Below are 20,494 nucleotides of genomic sequence, written 5' to 3' on the forward strand. Positions count from 1 at the left end.
TTTTACATTAAAGTATTGTACATTAAGAAGGACCTTAGATTGTTCGTGTGTATTGTGTTAAATTTGTCATTTCGAGGACTTTTACTATTATGGACTTTGCTCGTTGTTGAAGTCCATAAAGTGATCTCATTAGATTTCTAAACTACTGTTATATCACTTGGTCTATAGAAGAGAGTTATATCATTGGCAATCATACCACATCTTCTCAGGAGTAGCTGGCCATTTTAGTCTTGTATTATTTTCAATTTTAGTTTCTAGTGTATAATTTGGAGTTTAGTATGGCGTTAATTATAACTGAACTAGTATATGTAATGTTTTAGGGATATCTCGCTGCATTGAAGATCTATTGCTGACCTTCTGTTGTTGCTTGTTCTATGGTCGGATTGTTGTCTCTTTCACACATTCCCCATTTCCATTCTCAATTTTAAAGGTAAATGACTTACCAGCACTGTGTAACATTTCTCAGTAGACTATCCACTTGAACATCTGTTAAATATTTTCTATCAAGCCTAGCAAATAATTTGAAAAATTTACTTCTGATAACTAGAAATGGACTATGAATCAATATTTGAATTGCAAAATTTGTTACAATATTACTCCAGCTTACATATGAAACAGACATCTTTTTAAAAAAGTTTATCAATTGTTATGTAATTCTTTTAACAATAATTGCGAAAAAAGACCATTCAAGTACGGAAAGGAAATTCTATTTTTATGGAATTGCCAACGAAGGTACGTGCCACAAGTATACAAGTGTAATTGTTTATCAATAACTCAAATTTGAAATAATATCATAACTGACGATTAATGTGAAAAAGATTGAAAAGTTTTGTGATCATGAAAACAGCAAGGTTTTATATTTGAATTTTTCAATCAGACCACATCTTATTTTTTGTTTATTAATCATGTGATAAATAAAAAAAATATTAAGCAAAGTAAAGTATTGTGGAAATGATTTTAAGGGGGCTCCTGGGTATAAATGATTTTTTTTTTCTAATATAGGATTTCGCTATATTTTTGAATAAATGAACTTTATCATATACTTAAAAGAAAAATGAAATAAAAAAATGGGGTCACCGTTCATTTAAGCTAAAATCTGCCTCTGGAAACAGCATACATTTTTGGTAATGTCCTTTTTTTCTGTTGAACTAATAGGAGAAAAAAGTGAAATATTGAAATAAAAAAATAACCTAATATAAGAAATCGCTTAAATTTTACAATTATTTAGTTTATGTACAGCTTATTTGAAAACAGTAATAAAAAATATAGGTCACCGATGAGTTAAAAAAGATATTTCAATTTTAAGGCAAAAAAACGGCATTTTTGCACCAAAGGGAGATAATTTGGAGCTTTTTCAATTTTTAAAGTCATCTGGGGCCAAACCAAATCATTTTTTTGGGTTGCTTTTTGTACCATATCACAAAGTAGCAACTAATAGTGTAATAAATAAAACTTGGAAGGAAAAAATAAAGGTTTAATTTTTTGCTAAAATTTTTGTGCCCACGAGCCACCTTAATAACGACATTAAAGACGTGTACATATACGAAAACCCTATATATATGAATAACATTAGATGTGATAGATACGCCAGGGAGACATCAACTCAACCATACAAATAAACAAAAAAGTCGTCAACAAAAAATTCAGTACGTTGCGTTTGACTTTTAAATCGGTTCAATTCGCTAAATGTGAACTGTTGGCTCTAGCGTTCATTCTTTGCTTTTGACTTAAAAAGGCATTTTTTAGTATGACTGACAAGTCTTTTATCTTGATAGGTCATATGGATAAATTAAGAAATGTTGACCCCCGTCTGGGTCACATAAAATAATTCTTACATAATTTAATTGCTTCTGAATATGCTTAACTAGAGCGGAAATTATCATCACAGTCGATTTGACTTCTTATCTGGCCGTTATTGTTTGAAGACCAGTAAACGAACTCTGCTTTAGAAAGAACTATGAAACAAGTAAGGCAAATATCTATTTGAAAGGTCATTGATATATATTCAAAACAAAATCCTAAAAATTGGCAAAATTTTCTGAAAGATGACGACAATAAGAAAGAATTTTTTTAAGATTTCATTCGCAACAGCTTGCTCAAAAGATTTTTGAGGAAAAGGTAGTTGTAGCAACAATTGCTCAAGATTTTCCACCACATGATGATGTTTCAAGCTTAACACCATGTTCACAGGAAGAGGTTGACACTTGAAAAAAGATGCATGTGTCTGATGCAGTGAAACACAGACTTAACTAAGTCATGACTCGAACAGTCGATACTGATGTTGCTGTCATTGCTGTTTCGCATTTCAGTGACATAGGGACAGACGAACTTTGGCTTGCATTTTGGAAGTTGGAAAAGCTTCAGATATATATCTATCCATGACCTTTCAAATACACTAGACATTGAGAGATTACACATTTGCTGGAAAAGGAACTGCGTTGGTGACATGAATGGTGATTAGATTTAATACTCTATCTTTGAGAATGATGATTGATCAGCCAAAATCACCAGATATGAATTTGACAATGTCATTGATTGAACGATATGTTTTTTTGTTGTAAGATCGAACAAACTTATCAGATGGGGTAAATGAAGCAAGAAACAATGTGTTTTTGGAATAGGAAATACTTATTGAGGCTATTCCTACGACTCGGTCTAGTCTTTTTCAGCAAGTAAAACGTTCAATATACATGGCGGTGCGCATGAGTAGCAAGCTAGGTATTGGTTTCTATGCTAACTAGTCCTTTGCTTATGAATGGCGATAAGAAACATATGATCCATGGGAATCCTTTTTAGATAACTCTTTGTGAGGCCTCTTCATCTGATCAGGAGCTTGTACATTATAGAATTAGCTCTCCGATTGTAAATAAACATGTATTTGCGGCCATAAATTAGTCATTCTAAAGATGTTTGAGAAGTTTTAAATTAGTGATTTTATTTTGTTTCAATCAATCTATCCAAAACTGTACATCGAAGATATGGATTAAGGACTCACCTTTGTAATTTACGCCGTATTGGGTTTTTTTTACCAGAAGTTTTAACTTTGTATTTAAACATATAAAGCTGAATAGAGTTATTGGTTTTGAGGATGACTTAAAGCCAAGAGTTTAATGATCAGCTAAACAAACAACATTTTCTTTAGTTGAATATTAAAATGAAAACTTATTTCTATGTCCGCCATATTAGATATCAACGGAAGAAAGCGTTTTAAAGATATTAACAATATAATGATAGTAGCAATACTTTAAAACACATTCAAATTACCCTCCCAAAAATTAAGCTTATTTTAGTACAATGTCCGCCATGTTGGATTTTACCAGAAAATGGGTTTTTGAAGACATCTAATTTATATCATAATCAAAAAGTAGTACATAACGAAGGTTTGTACCAAATATTATGATAGTAGCATGTTAACTACACCTTTCCACATACTAGCCTTCGATATTGGGCTAATTTAAGTATGATGTCCGCCATTTTGGATTTTACCGGAAATGAGACATCTTTTTCAAATGCCTTCCTATCTAAAAAAAAGAGAAATAGTTGAGGAAGGTCTATGCCAAATTTCATGCTTGTAGCAGGATGTGCACAAAGCCGCCGTACTATAACCATAATTATATGGATTCTTTAAAATACTAAAAACTTCTGAATAATTTTAAATCTCGAGCTTTTATTGAAATTAGTTCTATCAAAACGTTTGATACTTCAACTCTCTATACCACTATTAGCCTTGTGAAATTGAAAAATCGTCTTGAAGAAATTATCCACATGCATTCCCCATTTCCATTCTCAATTTTACTATAACATGTATACATGCATTACTTTAGGATACCATAAGGTATATTTTGTTAATAGTGAAAAAAAGGGTATAACATGCGACACAGAGGAACAATTGATCAGTTTGCTGGAGTTTCTAATTGACAACATTTTTGATGAATTTTCGAGGTAGATTTTTTCAACAAACAGTCTTCAATCCTATGGGGACTAACTGTGCACCTCTCCCTGCAGATCTCTGCTTATTTTCATATGAATCGTAGTTCAATCAGGCACTTGCCAAACACTAGGAGAACAAAGAATCCAGGTTATTCAATTTCAATTTTAGATATCTTGATGATGTCCTTCCATTAACAATCAAACTTTTCTAATTGGTTCAATTATTACCCCCCAGAACTACAAATTAAAGAAACAACAGACACGGCGTCCTCCCCGTTATTCTTAGACAAATACCTCAAAATTGTCCTTCACAGTAATCTCAGTAACAGAATCTATGACAAACGAGATGAATTTAATTTTGAAATTATCGATTTCCCACACCTACGTAGCATCATACCAACTTCACCTGCATATAAGATAAACATTTCCAAACGTATTCGGTATTCAAGAGCCTGTAGCAACTACTCAGACTGTGTGACACATCAACTTCTCAAATAATTCTCGATGGTCTTTAAGTATTGTTTATGCGTACTGACGTTTTCTATCATCTTAACACGTGTCATAGTGTTCTTTATTATTTCCATATCAATATTATTTTACTGTTTGATTTGTTTTTGATGATATCTATTTGGCGATGCTCTGCACTTATGCATCCCGTCATTGAGTTGTTTGCATTATCTTTCATATTAGCTTTGTCCTTTTTTTTGTGTTTCTGTAATACATATAACGCGACTCTGTGCTTAAAAATACCGGTATTGTGTTATTGTTTTATTATAAATTTTGTATTCTACAAATGCTTTGCCTGTGTGCCCTTTTGAGTGTTTTAAAACATAATGACGTGGCTCTTTTTTTGAAGAAGTACACCATAAGCATATAGACCAACAGCAAAAGTACGATTAAAATTCTGCAGAGGATATGCCTAAAGAACTATAGACTATATTATATTCACACTTTGAACGGCACACTTATTTTATATATCTGCCTGTGTGTCGTTCATATGTTGACGTCAAACGCGCAATTCTACGTTAGAGTCAATGTTTTATCTGACAAGTCGGTCCTTTTACCTAAGATCTTTTAATCGTTTATGGATAGATTTAACTTAGGGTTAGAGTAAGGGGTTAGGGTTAGGAGAACCTTTAATATGATTCAAAAATAACAGAGCACTAAATGAGGTTGTCAAATTTGGTGTGTGCCTTTTTGTGCTTCTCTTTTAAATATTTGTTTATTTTTATTGTGATAAACATACTTGTGGTACTTGTACATTTGTTATTATTGTTTATTATGTTATCGTACTCTAGTCTTTCATTTTTGCTAATGTCCTTTGTACATACGTTTTGGTTTTACTTCTATACATATAGCATGGCTCTAGTCTCTGTACCTTTAAATCCCGTTATTGTGCTATTGTAAAACTTGTATGTTGCTTGTCTTTCATTTTTGTTAAGTGATTTTTCTAAATGCCTTTCATGTTTATTTGTTACATATATGATATACTTATACATCCCGTAATTGTATTATTGTACTATGGAAATTTTGTGTATTCTTTATTTTTTGGTAATATGCGTGGTCTGTATCCAACCTTGTGCTTCTTTGTCACATATATGTTTTTGTTTTTTTTAGTGATTAAGATTATAACGCAATATTGATTGCTGTATTTTTGACATTTTGACAATTTTGTCTGTTTGTTTCATTCATAAAATTGAGAATGGAAATGGGGAATGTGTCAAAGAGACAACCACCCGACCAAATAAAAAACAACAGCAGAAGGTCACCAACAGGTCTTCAATGTAGCGAGAAATTCCCGCACCCGGAGGCGTCCTTCAGCTGGCCCCTAAACAAATATATACTAGTTCAGTGATAATGAACGCCATACTAATTTCCAAATTGTATTCAAGAAACTAATATAAAAATAATACAAGACTAACAAAGGCCAGAGGCTCCTGACTTGGGACAGGCGCAAAAATGTGGCGGGGTTAAACATGTTTGTGAGATCTCAACCCTCCCCATATACCTCTAACCAATGTAGAAAAATAAACGCATAACAATACGCACATTAAAATTCAGTTCAAGAGAAGTCCGAGTCTGCTGTCAGAAGATGTAACCAAAGAAAATAAACAAAATGACAATAATACATAAATAACAACAGACTACTAGCAGTTAACTGACATGCCAGCTCCAGACTTCAATTAAACTGACTGAAAGATTATGATTTCATCATATGAACATCAGGCACAATCCTTCCCGTTAGGGGTTTAGTATCATACCATCATAACATATATGAGAAGAACATAACCCGTGTCATACCAATAACTGTTTTTAGAATAAATGTATTTAGTTCCGACGCAAAGACCTTATCAGTGACTCAATATTAACGCCAAAATATGCAATCTTTAATGACTTGACAACAGTATCGTAATTATATCCCTTCTTAATCAGTCTATTTAAAGGTTTTGTAAGTTTCTGAGGTGAATACTGACACCTTTGTGCTTTATAAAGAATATTTCCATAAAAAATTGGATGTGAAATACCTGAACGTATAAAAAGTGTGCATGTTGAGCTATATTTACGAATGATGTCTTTATACCGATGATAAAATTTAGTAAAAGTTTTGACTAGTTTGTGATATCGAAAACCCTGGTGTAATAATTTTTCAGTAAAACATAAATTTCTCTCGTTAAAATCTAAAACATTGTTACAAACACGAGCGAATCGTACAAGTTGAGATAAATAAAAACCGTAAGATGGTGACAAGGGAACGTCACCATCTAAAAACGGATAATTAACGATAGGAAATGAAAAATCATCCCTTTTGTCATAAATTTTAGTATTCAGCTTTCCGTTAGTGATAAAGATATCAAGGTCGAGGAAAGGGCAGTGGTCATTATTAGTATTAGCTTTATTTAAAGTAAGTTCAGCATGATAAGTTTTATTAATATACATACTGAAGTCGTCATTATTGAGAGCCAAAATATCATCCAAATATCTAAAAGTATTATTAAATTTGTTTATCAGATGTTGTTTTGATGGGTCTTTGCTTATTTTTGTCATAAATTGTAACTCATAACAATACAAAAAGAGGTCCGCAATAAGTGGTGCACAGTTAGTCCCCATTGGAATTCCGATACTCTGACGATATACGGAATCCCCAAAGCGAACAAAAATGTTACCTAGTAAAAATTCAAGGGCATATATAGTATCAAAGCATGTCCAATTAACATAGTTTTTTTGTTTATTGCTACTAAAAAATGAACTAAAAGAGTTTGAACATATATTTTCACATTCTGATTTTTTGAATGCCCATTTAATTAGGTGTGTGAATTTTTTCTTAATGAGAATGTGAGGCAATGTGGTATACAGGGTAGAAAAATCCAAACTTTGAACAGATTCAAAATCACCAATATGAGCATGCAATTTATCAAGTACTTCCAACGAGTTCTTGACACTCCAAAAGTAATTTATTCCACTATTTTCGAAGGCCTTATTTGAACAATTTATTATAAGGTTTTTAATTGTACCAATTGTGCTGGTAAGAAGAATAGACAATTTAGTAGTTGACCAATGGCTTGAAGACGAAATAAATCTATATTTGTAAGGGGTTTTGTGTAGTTATGGAAGCCAATACATAGTTGGGACTTTCATTGTATTTGGCTCTGCTTGTAAAGCGGTGGCTAAAAGTTTATGTTTGTTACTGATTTCGTTTTCTGAAAATAGAGTCAGTTGGAATGTTGGTGAATTGGTGATTTCCTTTTTCAGAACCTCAATGTAAAATTTACGTCAAACAATAATAATATTATTAGCAGCTTTATCGCCCGGGACAAAAACAAATTCCTTGGCTAGTTCTTTTAGTTTATGTTTGATACGAGAAATAGGTTTATTGTGGTTATTGTTAATAGTAAAATGTTCTTTGAAATGTTGAATACGTATATCAACTATCTTCATTACTGAATTGAAAAAAGAGTCCAAAGATTTTTGTCAGCTTTTTCCCGTTTTATCCATTTCATACAGTAAGTATGGAGTGAGTCGTGGATGATATTACGACACTCATTCCAATTAATAATTGACGGGGGACGATATTTAGGTCCTTTACTGAGGAATGATTTTAACTCTCGGTCTTGAACGATGTTAAGATCTCCTGTTATAACATGGGAAATGGGTCCATTAATATATGCGGAATTACTGCAATTACATGAAGTAGGTGTATTTTCACTGATATTAACATCTTTACACAATTGACTATAATTAAACACAAAGGACAAGGTACGATAAGCATTAGAGAACGGCCCCCTAATTTCGTTCAAATTAAAAGTGACTTGCCATTAATTATAATACATTATTCTTAAAGTTTAAAACCTATATTTTTGTTAACATCAATAGATTTTTCAACTTCCGTTGATAGTATTCATGCTCTGTTGCTGTAAAGACCTCAAGATTCGCGAAAAGGGCAGAAAAATGGCAGTTTCCAAACCTTTTTCTGCATTTTTAACTATGAGCGTACCTACGACCCACGATCATATTTATACCAGACATTCCTTGAACATTAATGTTGATGTAGTTCAAATATTTTAGTGGCTCGTAAGTACGCTCATAGTTAAAAATAAAAAAAAAGTGACAAAAAATCGTCGTTGTTGTGATCATTGAATCATCGAAATTTTTAACCGAACTGCGGACCGGAGATGATTTCCGGTATTTACTAGATCTGACGACGGAAAAGTATTCCTGCTACGCTATAATAATAGCTACTTTCTTTAGGACGAAAAATAAACATATATTTGAGTGAGACAGGAAAACAGGATATTCATTTACTCATTATTCTTGAATTTAAAGTGACATTTTAGCAGACCGTCGAAATCTGACCCAAAAATTAACGGAACTGTGATAAACTTCAGAGAAATACTGGGAACGTAATTGTGAATGAATATAATAATTGGTTCATACTCAAAAAGTGCATATATACGTATTTTGTTTCATAATTGACGAAATCGTCGCCCGGGAATGTTTTAATCTCCGTTGACACTTTTGTGAAAAGTGCTTTCTTTCACGTCCGCATTTCTACCAAGTATGGCATGCCAAGTTAACATTTCAGACAATCATTTAATAAAAATACAGATGGCGAAAATAAACTACAGAACTGTGAATAATAACATACACTGTAATTCATATCACATAGTGGGGAAGGGCAGGGGTAATGGAGACAGGGAGAAAGAGGTAGGAGAAAGGAGAAAGGGGGTACGAGAAAGGAGAGGAAGGCTGGGAGAAAGGAGAAAAGTTGGAGAAAAAAAATAAAATATGAAAAAATAAAATATGTCTCTTTTTTCCGGTAAATTAAAAAAAAATCTAATACGGAGAAGAGGGATATGAGAAAGGAGAAGAGGCCTGGTAGGAGAAAGGAGATGAGGGGTGGGAGAAGGGAGAAGGATACCCCCTTTCCTCCCCCTCACATAAGAAGACACCATGTGACCATTTTAATTAGTTATTTGTGTAAGTGTAACAATAATCAAAATTAAACAAAACTATCCAACACTTTTATGATCTAAATTATGTATCTTGAGTTATTTTTTTTTGGTCATGGCGTTGAATTTATTGGACTTATTATTTGTAATTGTCACCCGCCTTCCCGTTGTTCTGTCTTGACGACAACTTGGTGCTACTTCGTATTTCTTGTTTGCAAATCATTCTCTTCATATCTTTCCGTTAAAATTTGCATGCATAAAGTATTTGTCACTGGACGGTCAGAAAATAACATTCAATCAATCATATATCTTCTAAAATAACAGCACTTCATGTATTATGAATTTAAACATATTCAAAAGAATAAAAGCTTCTTTTATTTTTTAATCAGATATTTACACGTCGAAGAAAATAAAACAAGTATTGAATATGAAAGGAAGAAAAACGCATCATAATTAAAGATATCTTGCTTGTAAGACGTGTGTTTCGCGTACAAAAGACTCATCAGTGACGGTCGAATAACAGAATGTCAAAGGGCCATTAAAGGCTCAAAATTCCGATTTTTTTTTGTGAATAAAGGTTATTTGTTCCTGAATATATTATCCGTAGTTTTTGCAAACAATATAAAGTTTTGTTAACAGTTAATTCATAAAAGTTACTATTTCAATAATAATTCACAAAGTGCTCACTTTTGGACATCATGTTGCTGAATGGGTTGTTTGTTTCATTAATTTTTAGTGTGCTATAGCTTAAAAGGTTACAGTCCGTTGGAAGACATATTACCCTAACTTGACACTCCGATCCAACTAGTTTTTGTTCTTACCCCTTAATGCCAATTGACTGACGGAAATCAGCAAATACCAATTTTTAAGTCTTAAGTTTGACCAGGCCGGTGTCAGAACCCACGATATCAGGCGTTTTAATTCATTTATTATATTTATAAAATTGTACAATGAATGAATAAAAGGGTGCATACCGTAAGAATCCATCTTATATGAATCCGCGCTTAAACATACACATCCACCCAAAAGAAATAACTTTTGCAACATTAATAGAAATAAGAAGATGTGGTATGAGTGCTAATGATACTACTCTCCTTCCAGGACACAACATGTAAAAAGTAAACAATTATAGGTCAAAGTACGACCTTTAACACAGAGCTTTGGCTTACACCAACCTGCAAGCTATCAAGGACACACAAGTGGCTAATGTAGCAATTCAAACAGAAAAATCAACGGTTTAATCTTTATATAAAAAAAAATAGAAACGAGGAACACGTATGAACCACAACAACCACTGAACAGGTGGTGTCACGATATTAGTAGCATAGGATTCGAATCCCGGCGTGGGAAGAACAAAAATTTTGCGAAAGCAAATTTACAGATCTAACATTGTTGGGTTGATGTTTCGCTTTTTTCATCTGTTTTTTATAGTTCGTTCTTATGTTGTATTTTTACACCACTGCCCCAGGTTAGGACAGGGTCTCGCTAACATCATAAACCCCGCCACATTATATATGTATGTGCCTGTCCCAAGTTAGGAGCCTGTAATTCAGTGGTTGTCGTAAGTTTAAGTGTAACATTTAGGTTTTTGTTCATTTTTTGTACATAAATAAGCCCGTTAGATTTCTCGTTTGAATTGCTTTACATTCACGGTCTCTCATAGCTGACTATGCGGTATCCTCTTTGCCTATTTTTGAAGGCCATACGATGACCTATAGTTGTTAATTTATGTGTCATTTAGTCTCTTGTTGCAAGTTGTTTCAATCTTTTCACGGGAAATCACACCACATCTTATTGTTTATGTAAGTTGTATATTTTCCTATAATGTGCTGTTTTAACACTGTCTCAGGTTGACCATGTTAACGGAGGGCGGTTGAGCGCTCACAAATATGTTAAACTCCGCCACATACGATTGCTTATAAATGTTTAAATCCATTTCATTTGAACTCAGGCGGATAGATTAGTTGTATTTATTGCAATAAAATCAAATCTACTTTTTAACTAAACCAAAAACTAAAAATTATAAAATACAAACATGTGTTACAGGATTTCAATATTAACGACTTCAAGTCTAAACTTCCTGATTGCACTGTTGCTAGTTCCTCATTCTTATATAATTTTGTTGGCCACGTTATTACCGTTGTCTTTAAAACTTCTGAAATGAGTTTTCCAAAAGGCTCGAAATATGGTGAGCCTAAATCCATCAATTGGAAACACAGCATCAAAATTCGTATTTATATAATCGAGGATCATGCCAGACAAAGGACTAAACGCGAGAAAGACTATTTGTTTCTGTTTGATGTTTTCTTGCTTTGTATCGATCTGATGAACGCCCTCAAACATGTTTAACCACACCACATTCTTTATTGTTTGTTGTCGTTGTTGACGGCCTTACGGTTGCTTATAAATGTTGACATTCACTTTATTTCAATTCAGTTGGATAGTTGTCTCGTTGGCAATCAAACTAAATTGCCTTTTTATACTGTACTGTTAATAAGACCCAACGTCAATGTAACTAATGGGTCTTCAATACAGCGAGATAATCCCTCATCAGGAGTCTGGCATCAGATTGCCCCTAAACAATAATGTATGTATGTATCATCATTAAGCCATCATACGTTCAAACACCTTGTAAAGTAAACAAGCACGTTTTGGTCAAAATTAACGTGTTTCACAAGTTATCGGGTCCGACATTGTCTACAAACGCACAAGCGACTTTCAAAGGGAATTATTTTGTGAACAGAAATAAAACCTTCACACATCTGGAAATTGTTGCTGTCTCTTTACTTAAATGTTCTTTTTGTTGCATCTTCTCCATAATCAATCGATTCAATTAAAGGAACAATCTGTTTAAATATTTTACTAGGAGAATTGATCAGAATGATTATTTCACATCGTACGGCTTGGGGTGTAAAGCTTCTTTATGCTTGGTGTTTATTTTTTATTTTACCGTTTTTCATGATCACCATTTACTCGTACAGCAGTGCCGAAAGCGTTGTTAAACACAATTCAATCAATCAATTCTAGAATATTGTTTTCTATTTTGTCAGATTGGGCTGCCTCTCATGTTTGGGTTTTGCTCATTGTTTAAAAAATCATACAGAGCCATACATCGTACATTGTTCGGTTGTTGGTCACAGCGGCAATCACACTATATATACTGACAGCTTGGAATATTCAATTCTCTGCTTTTTTTCTCTCTCAAAACATTTACCACATTCTGAAAAAAAACCATATGTTTTAACATGTATAAGAAAAATAGATGCTGATCTCATAAAAAATAACTGATGATGGTCAGTAAGTATGGGACTATTAAATCAACTTACACCAAATATGATCTAGTTCAAGAGCAAATGACAATGTAAATCATATTTTAAATCCTGCAACCTTAACATTTTTTTCACTCATAATCATAACTTCTGTGACATGGTGCTCCACAGTTGATGATAATGAGTGTGACGTTACAAGCTAAACATTGACTTTGATGAACCTTAGTTTTTAGCGATTTTATAACTTTAAACTGCAAGTGTTTAAGGGAGCAATGGTCATAGATTAAAATATTCTTAACATCGCAATGTCGTTGTCGAAAAACAGCAAGTTGATAAATCCTTGACCTCAGTGCAGCCAAAAAATCACCACTCCATTAAAAATTCTCCCAACGTCCGATTTAGCCAATCAGAATTCGCATAGTTTCGAAAATGACGTAATAGATGAAATTCCAAGCCAATTACCAAAAATCTATTTGAAACCGCATTTACCTACCGGCGTCCTTTAATGCAATGGATTGCTCTCTGTCTATTGCATATTATGTTAAACATATCAGTTTATTTCTTATTTAGTATGATCGCACTGCAATTCACTCTGCTATATGTTATAATTGTTATTTGTTTTTTTTTTGTACACAGTTTGATAACACTGCACTTCACAATGCTGCACTTAACAGAAACACAGAAATCGTCAAGTTGCTGATTGGTGGAGGTATTGATCTCAATATACCTGGACAGGTCAGTGGATTAAACTTACAATGTAAATGGATACTCTGCAATCATTTAATTTTGGATGTAACTAGTCTTCTTATTGGCTAACTTCTTTTCGTTAATCAGCCCATAGACATATTTTTGACATGTGACCGTGACGTCATCAATTTTTTTCATGAATTACTCCGGTTTAAAATAGAATTAAGAATTAAATTAAAAGAAATTACTGTAATATTGTTTCTGTCTATTCGAAATAACATAAAAAATGTGATGCACACTCTAAATAACCCGCTTCACTTTCTGTTGTGTGTTTGGATACCCTTGAGTAAAAGGGAAAATCACAAAAATTTAAAACGGAAAGTCCCTAATCCAATAGCAAAAACAAATGATAAAACACATTAAACGAATGGACAAAGTATCACCTCGGTATCAACATTAGTTATAAATTACAAATAAACATCTCCCAAAACAAACACTGTAGAAAGCAGAACAATGGAAAAGTCTGAAGACTTGACAATTATAGTGATAGAGCTTACAATCAATGACAATTTAAATGTGACGAGATACTATCACACGCCATAAAGTATAAGCATTGTTCAACATGCCCAAAACGAATAAAAATGTAAAAACATAAACTACACTGTTTGGAATATAACACACCATGTGATATTTTTAACATACAATAACATAGAAACATGATTGCATTGAGAGAGCGACAAAACTACAGAAGTACATAAATATTACTATCAATTTTGTCAAAACTATTAAAAATAGTTAAAAGGGTACATAAAAAATGCTAGAGAGGAAGCCATATGGATCATGAATCAGTGACCTTGACCTCATCTTTATTGTTTAATTGTTATAAATACGTTTTTTTGTGGTTTAGTCTGTTTTTATTATACTGATGCAATATGCATGTCTACTACAATTGATGCAAGTAATTATTGTAAGATGTACATGGCCAACTGGCATGTGCCATCTGTCCTTGACCTCATCTTTATTGTTTAGTGTCAAAGTTATGTTTTTTGTTATTGTCTTTTTGCATGTTTCTAATACTACATGCAATAGGTCAATTATATTTGGTGTATGGAAATATTTAACGATGAAAATGTCAAATTGCAAGTTTTGTTTAGGCATTGCCCTCATTTTTACAGGTCATTGCGCAGTGTTCATTGTTTTTGTTTGGTCTGCTTTTCTTAAGTTTAAGTAAAAAGTCAACTATATGTGTTACATTGAAGGATTGAACCCTGTCTATGTCCGTCATGTATGGTTCATCTGATCAGTTTGTACCTATCCTTTCTCGTACCTTTACAAAACGAATTTTAACTAAAGTCTTAACTTCCTGATTGCTCTGGTGCTATTTCCCCAGTCGTATATAATCTAGGTGGCCACGTTATTAGCGGTGACCTTGAAATGTCAATAACACTTCTCTGTGAAATGGGTTATCCAAAAGGCCCGAATATCGTGATCCTAAATTCGTCAATTGGAAACACAATTTCAAATAACTGATGGATATAATCGAGGATCAAGCTAGACAAAGGACTAAACGCGAGAAGGAAGACAGGTTTTTGTTTTTGTTTTATGTTTTTTTGCTTTGTTTCGAACTGATTTATTTTTTATTGTGTTAACATTGTTATTTAGACTCACTGCCACCTACATGCCACTGCTCTTCACATTGCTGTAGAGAACGGAAACACAGAAAACGTCAAGTTGTTGATTGACGCTGGTATTGATCTCAATATACAGACACAGGTCAGTGTATTAAATGTTGAACTTACTATCATATTTGAATTATCTGCAATAACAAAATCCAAATTTACGGCATCATAGGTGCTTGTCAAACAAGACAAAGTTAAAATCTCAAATGTAACGTTTTGATGTGTGTGGATACTCTTAAGTAGAGTATAACTCAAGGTTTCAACATCAGCAATAGGTGACAAAATCATATCTTCCATAACAAACATTGTAGACTGTTGGACAATGTAATTTTTTGTTGACTTAAATGTATCCCTTGAGTAGAGATCACAAAATATTGAGTTTACAAACTCGAAAACACAAGTTGTTTTTTTATCTGAGCGTCAATGATGAGTCTTATCTAGACGAAACTCGCGTCTGTCGTATTAAATTATAATCCTGGTAAGTTTGAAAACAATTTACACCACTGAGGTGATGCCAGTGTTGGTGGATGTTTTGTCCCCGAGGGTATCACAAGCCCAGTAGTCAGCACTTCGGTGTTGACATGAATATCATAACATGGTCATTTTCATAAAATTCTTGTAAAAAAACTTTGAATATTTACAAAAAGAATTTTCTTATCCCAGAAAAAGATTACCTTAGCCGTATTTGGCACAACGTTTTATGAATGTTATGTCCTCAATGCTCTTTACATCGGACGGCTTGGGGTGTGAAGCTTCTTTCTGCTTGGTGTTCATTTTTTATTTTACAGTTTTTCTACGGACACTGTAGCTTTATCCACCAATAACATATGATCACCATGTAATAGCACACCAGTGCCGAAAGTGTTGTTAAACACAATTCACTCCATCAATTCTAGAAGAGTGTTTTCTATTTTGTCAGATGGGGTGCCTCTCATGTTTGGGTGTTGCTCATTGTTTGAAAATCATACAGAGCCATACATCGTACATTGTTCGGTTGTTGATCACAGTGGCAATCACATTATACATGATATATACTGACAGCTTGGAATATTCAATTCCCTGCTTTTTTCTCTCTCAAAACATTTACCACATTCTGATAAAAAAAACACATATGTTTTAACATGTATAAGAAAAATAGATGCTGATCTCATACAAATAACTGATGATGGTCAGTAAGTATTGGACTATTAAATCACCTTACACCAAATATGATCTAGTCCAAGAGCCAATGACAATGTAAATAATATTTTAAATCCTGCAACCTTAACATTTGTTTGACTCATAATCACAACTTCTGTGATAAGGTGCTCCACAGTTGATGATAATGAGTGTGACGTTACAAGCTAAACATTGACTTTGATGAACCTTATTTTTTAGCGATTTTCTAACTTAAAACTGCAAGTGTTCAAGGGAGCAATGGTCATGGATTAACATATTCTTAACATCGCAATGCCGTTGTCGAAAAACAACAAGTTGATAAATCCTTGACCTCAGGGTAGGCAAAAAATCACCACTCCATTAAAAATTCTCCCAACGTCTGACTTAGCCAATTATAATTTGCATAGTTTCGAAAATGACCTAATAGATGAGATTCCGATGCAATTACCAAAAATCTATTTGAAACCGCATTTACCTACCCGCGTCCTGTAATGCAATGGATTGCTCTCTGTCTATTGCATATTATGTTAAACATATCAGTTTATTTTTTTATTTAGTATGATCGCACTGCAATTCACTCTGTTATGTTATAATTGTTATTTGTTTTTTTTGTACACAGTTTGACACAGTGTTGACATGAATATCAATTATATGGTCATTTCTATAAATTTTCTGTTTACAAAACTTTTAATTTTTCGAAAAACTAAGGATTTTCTTACGTCCAGGAGTAGATTACCTTAACCGTATTTGGCACAACTTTTAGGAATTTTTGGGTCCTCAATGCTCTTCAACTTTGTATTTGTTTGGCATTTTAACTGTTTTGGATCTGAGCGTCACTGATGAGTCTTTATGTAGACGAAACGCACGTCTAGCGTATTAAATTATAATCCTGGTACATTTGATAACTTTTTGATAACACTGCACTTCACATTGCTGCAAATAACAGAAACACAGAAATCGTCAAGTTGCTGATTGGTGGAGGTATTGATCTCAATATACCTGGACAGGTCAGTGGATTAAACTTACAATGTTAATGGATACCCTGCAATCATTTAATTTTGGATGTAACTAGTCTTCTTATTGGCTAACGTCTTTTCGTTAATCAGCCCATAGACATAGTTTTGTCATGTGACCGTGATGTCATCAATTTTGTCATGAATTACTCCGGTTTAAAATAGAATTAAGAATTCAATTAAAAGAAATGACTGTAATATTGTTTCTGTCTATTCGAAATAACATAAAAAAAATGTGATGCACGCTTTAAATAACCCGCTTCACTTTCTGTGTTTGGATACCCTTGAGTAAACAGGAAAATCACAAAAATTCAAAACGGAAAGTCCTTAATCCAATAGCAAAAACAAATGATAAAACACATTAAACGAATGGACAAAGTATCACCTCGGTATCAACATTAATTATAAATTACAAATAAACATCTCTCAAAAACAAACACTGTAGAAAGCAGAACAATGGAAAAGTTTGAAGACTTGACAATTATAGTGATAGAGCTTACAATCAATGACAATTTAAATGTGACGAGATACTATCACACGCCATAAAGTATAAGCATTGTTCAACATGCCCAAAACGAATAAAAATTTAAAAACATAAACTACACTGTTTGGAATATAACACACCATGTGATATTTTTAACATACAATAACATAGAAACATGATTGCATTGAGAGAGCGACAAAACTACAGAAGTAAATAATTATAACTATCAATTTTGTCAAAACTATTAAACATAATTGAAAGGGTACACAGAAAAATGCTCGAGGGGAAACCATATGGATCATGAATCAGTGACCTTGACATCATTTTTATGGTTCAGTTGTTATAAATACGTCTTTTTTTGTGGTTTAGTCTGTTTTTATTATACTGATGCAATATGCATGTCTACTACAATTGGTGTAAGTAATTATTGTAAGGTGTACATGGCCAACTGGCATGTGCCATCTGTCCTTGAACTCATCTTTATTGTTTAGTGTCAAAGTTATGTTTTTTGTTATTGTCTTTTTGTTTCTAATACTACATGCAATAGGTCAATTATATTTGGTGTATGGAAATATTTAACGATGAACATGTCAAATTGCAAGTTTTGTTTAGGCATTGCCCTCATTTTACAGGTCATTGCGCAGTGTTCAGATTTTGTGTTTGATCTGCTTTTCTTAAGTTTAAGTCATAAGTCAACTATATGTGTTACATTGAAGGATTGAATCCTGTGTATATCCGTCATGTATGGTTCATCTGAACTTGAGCTGAGTTTTATAGCTCATGGTTCATTTGTCAATGTTGAGCCGTTTTTGTTAAGTTTGTTTTTCAGCAATGAGTCAACTACAGGTAGTGAATTTCTATCTGATATCATTACCGGCGTCAATCAATAATTTAATACTAACCCCACAAACATATGGTGATTCTGAAGGGTGCGAATTCATGCAAGTACAATCTTTTTGATAAGTCTTTTTTTGTTGCATTTGGGTAAAAAGGTGACGGAATTTGAATTGCGATAAATGGAACGTATTCATCGTCATCTTTGAAACATATGTTTCACTAGTCTTATAAATCGTAATACCATTCGTTAAATTTCTCAAGGAACCATTTCAACTTCACCATCAACTTGGGTTATATCCTTCATTATAGATCAGTTCAATAGAGAAAAAAACTCCTTATTTTAAAAATCAGTTTGTACCTATGCTATGGTGGTTATGTTGAAGTGTGATGGATAACATTTTCCAAATTTATCATATATAGATATAAGAAGATGTGGTATGAGTGCATCTCTCCATTTAAATCACAATTTATAAAAGTAAACCATAACATGTCAAATATCGGTCTTCAATACAGAGTTTTAGCTATTACTGAACAGCAAGCTATAAAGGGCCCTAAAATGATTAGTGTTAAACCATTCAATAGGGAAAACCAAATGTCCAATCTGTATTAAAAAAACATGTCAATTTGATTAAGATAAATCCTGTATACCACCCACTTCATTAAGTATGGTGAAATATTTTGATTGGTTAAGGTCAACACTAAAGATTAATATTCATATATACTTTATAACATTATATCTGGGTTTTTTTCTTGCTCAGACTTATGTCCATGTCGACTTCATCAGGTCCATTGACATTTAGCTTTGACCTCTAAATTTAAGACAATTAAAACCTTTTTTTTTTAATATACTGATTGAAGAATTACGTACCCATCTTACATCCCTATGTTTAATTAAAAATCACCCGCATTCAATTATTATTTTAAAGTCAACATTTAAAACTACAAACATATTATAAAATTACAGCCTTTGTATGAGGTTGATACATGGTTATATCAGGAGCAGCATATTGACAGTGGACAAGGCCAAGCTTGATGTGCTTCTGTTGGTCAATATATTCTCCATGGAAATGCGAAGTGCGTATCTTATTTCAACAGCTTAACAAGTATTATTGACAAGTTTATCACAAGAAAACAAAACTTTACGACAAAAGAAATGATTTCAGCTTTCCAGTTGTGAACTTTCTATTTTTAAGTATCAACATTCCAGCTGCACCTGTACATAGAGTATATAGCACCCAATTGCTACGATATTCCCATGCTTGAATGTCCTATCATGTTTTCTTGATAGAGGGTTGCTGCTCACAAGGAAGCTTTTAACCCAAGAGTTTCAAATAGTGAAGTTGAAATAATCCCTTCGTAAATTTCACGGACGCCATCAGGAGTTGGTTGACCGTTATGGAATATATACGGTTTCAAAATGATATCGGATATGTTCCTTACGTCGTAACTACAATCCCCTTCCTTTTCATGAATGTGACCTACCGAATTAGACTATTTACCGGAATTTTTATCACAACAGCAACATGACGGGTGCCACATTTGGAGAAGGATCTGCTTACCATTCCGGAGCACCTGAGATCACCTCTAGTGTTTTGTGGGGTTTGTGTTGTTTATTGTTTACCTTTCTATGTTGTGTAATGTGTACTATTGTTTGGCTGTTTATCTTTTTCATTTTCAACCATTAAGTTGTTAGTTTATTTTCGATTTATGAGTTTGACTGTCTTTGGTATATTTCGTCCCTCTTTTATGTCTTGGTTACTCTTAAACTTACCTAATCATAAATTTTAAATCCTCTATCAAAACAGTTTATCTTCATCTAACCTTCATGACTTTGTTATGGTAAGACAAAAACTAGAGCCTCTAAAGACCCTGTGTCACTAACCTTGCCAGGTCTATAGTGCATATTCAACAACTGTATGACACACGCCCACATTGCAGATGGGTAAAGTATGAATGACAAATGTATTTGTTTTTAATATCTTGTATTGCT

The 20,494-nt window shown here is 33.1% G+C and overlaps 1 protein-coding gene across 1 annotated transcript in view; it reads left to right on the plus strand.

Annotated features, from left to right (window-relative positions):
• The window catches only part of LOC134694536 (E3 ubiquitin-protein ligase MIB2-like), a 44,809-nt gene extending 25,272 nt beyond the window's left edge, over positions 1–19,537 (plus strand). Inside the window, exons 7-9 of the mRNA XM_063555548.1 lie at positions 13,283–13,381; positions 14,996–15,106; positions 19,469–19,537. Of these exons, the coding sequence (XP_063411618.1) occupies positions 13,283–13,381; positions 14,996–15,106; positions 19,469–19,537 (279 nt within the window). The remainder of the gene's footprint in view (positions 1–13,282; positions 13,382–14,995; positions 15,107–19,468) is intronic.
• Positions 19,538–20,494: the final 957 nt, after the last annotated feature.

This window comes from Mytilus trossulus, chromosome 13, assembly GCF_036588685.1.
Source record: "Mytilus trossulus isolate FHL-02 chromosome 13, PNRI_Mtr1.1.1.hap1, whole genome shotgun sequence".
Lineage (NCBI taxonomy): Eukaryota > Metazoa > Mollusca > Bivalvia > Mytilida > Mytilidae > Mytilus > Mytilus trossulus.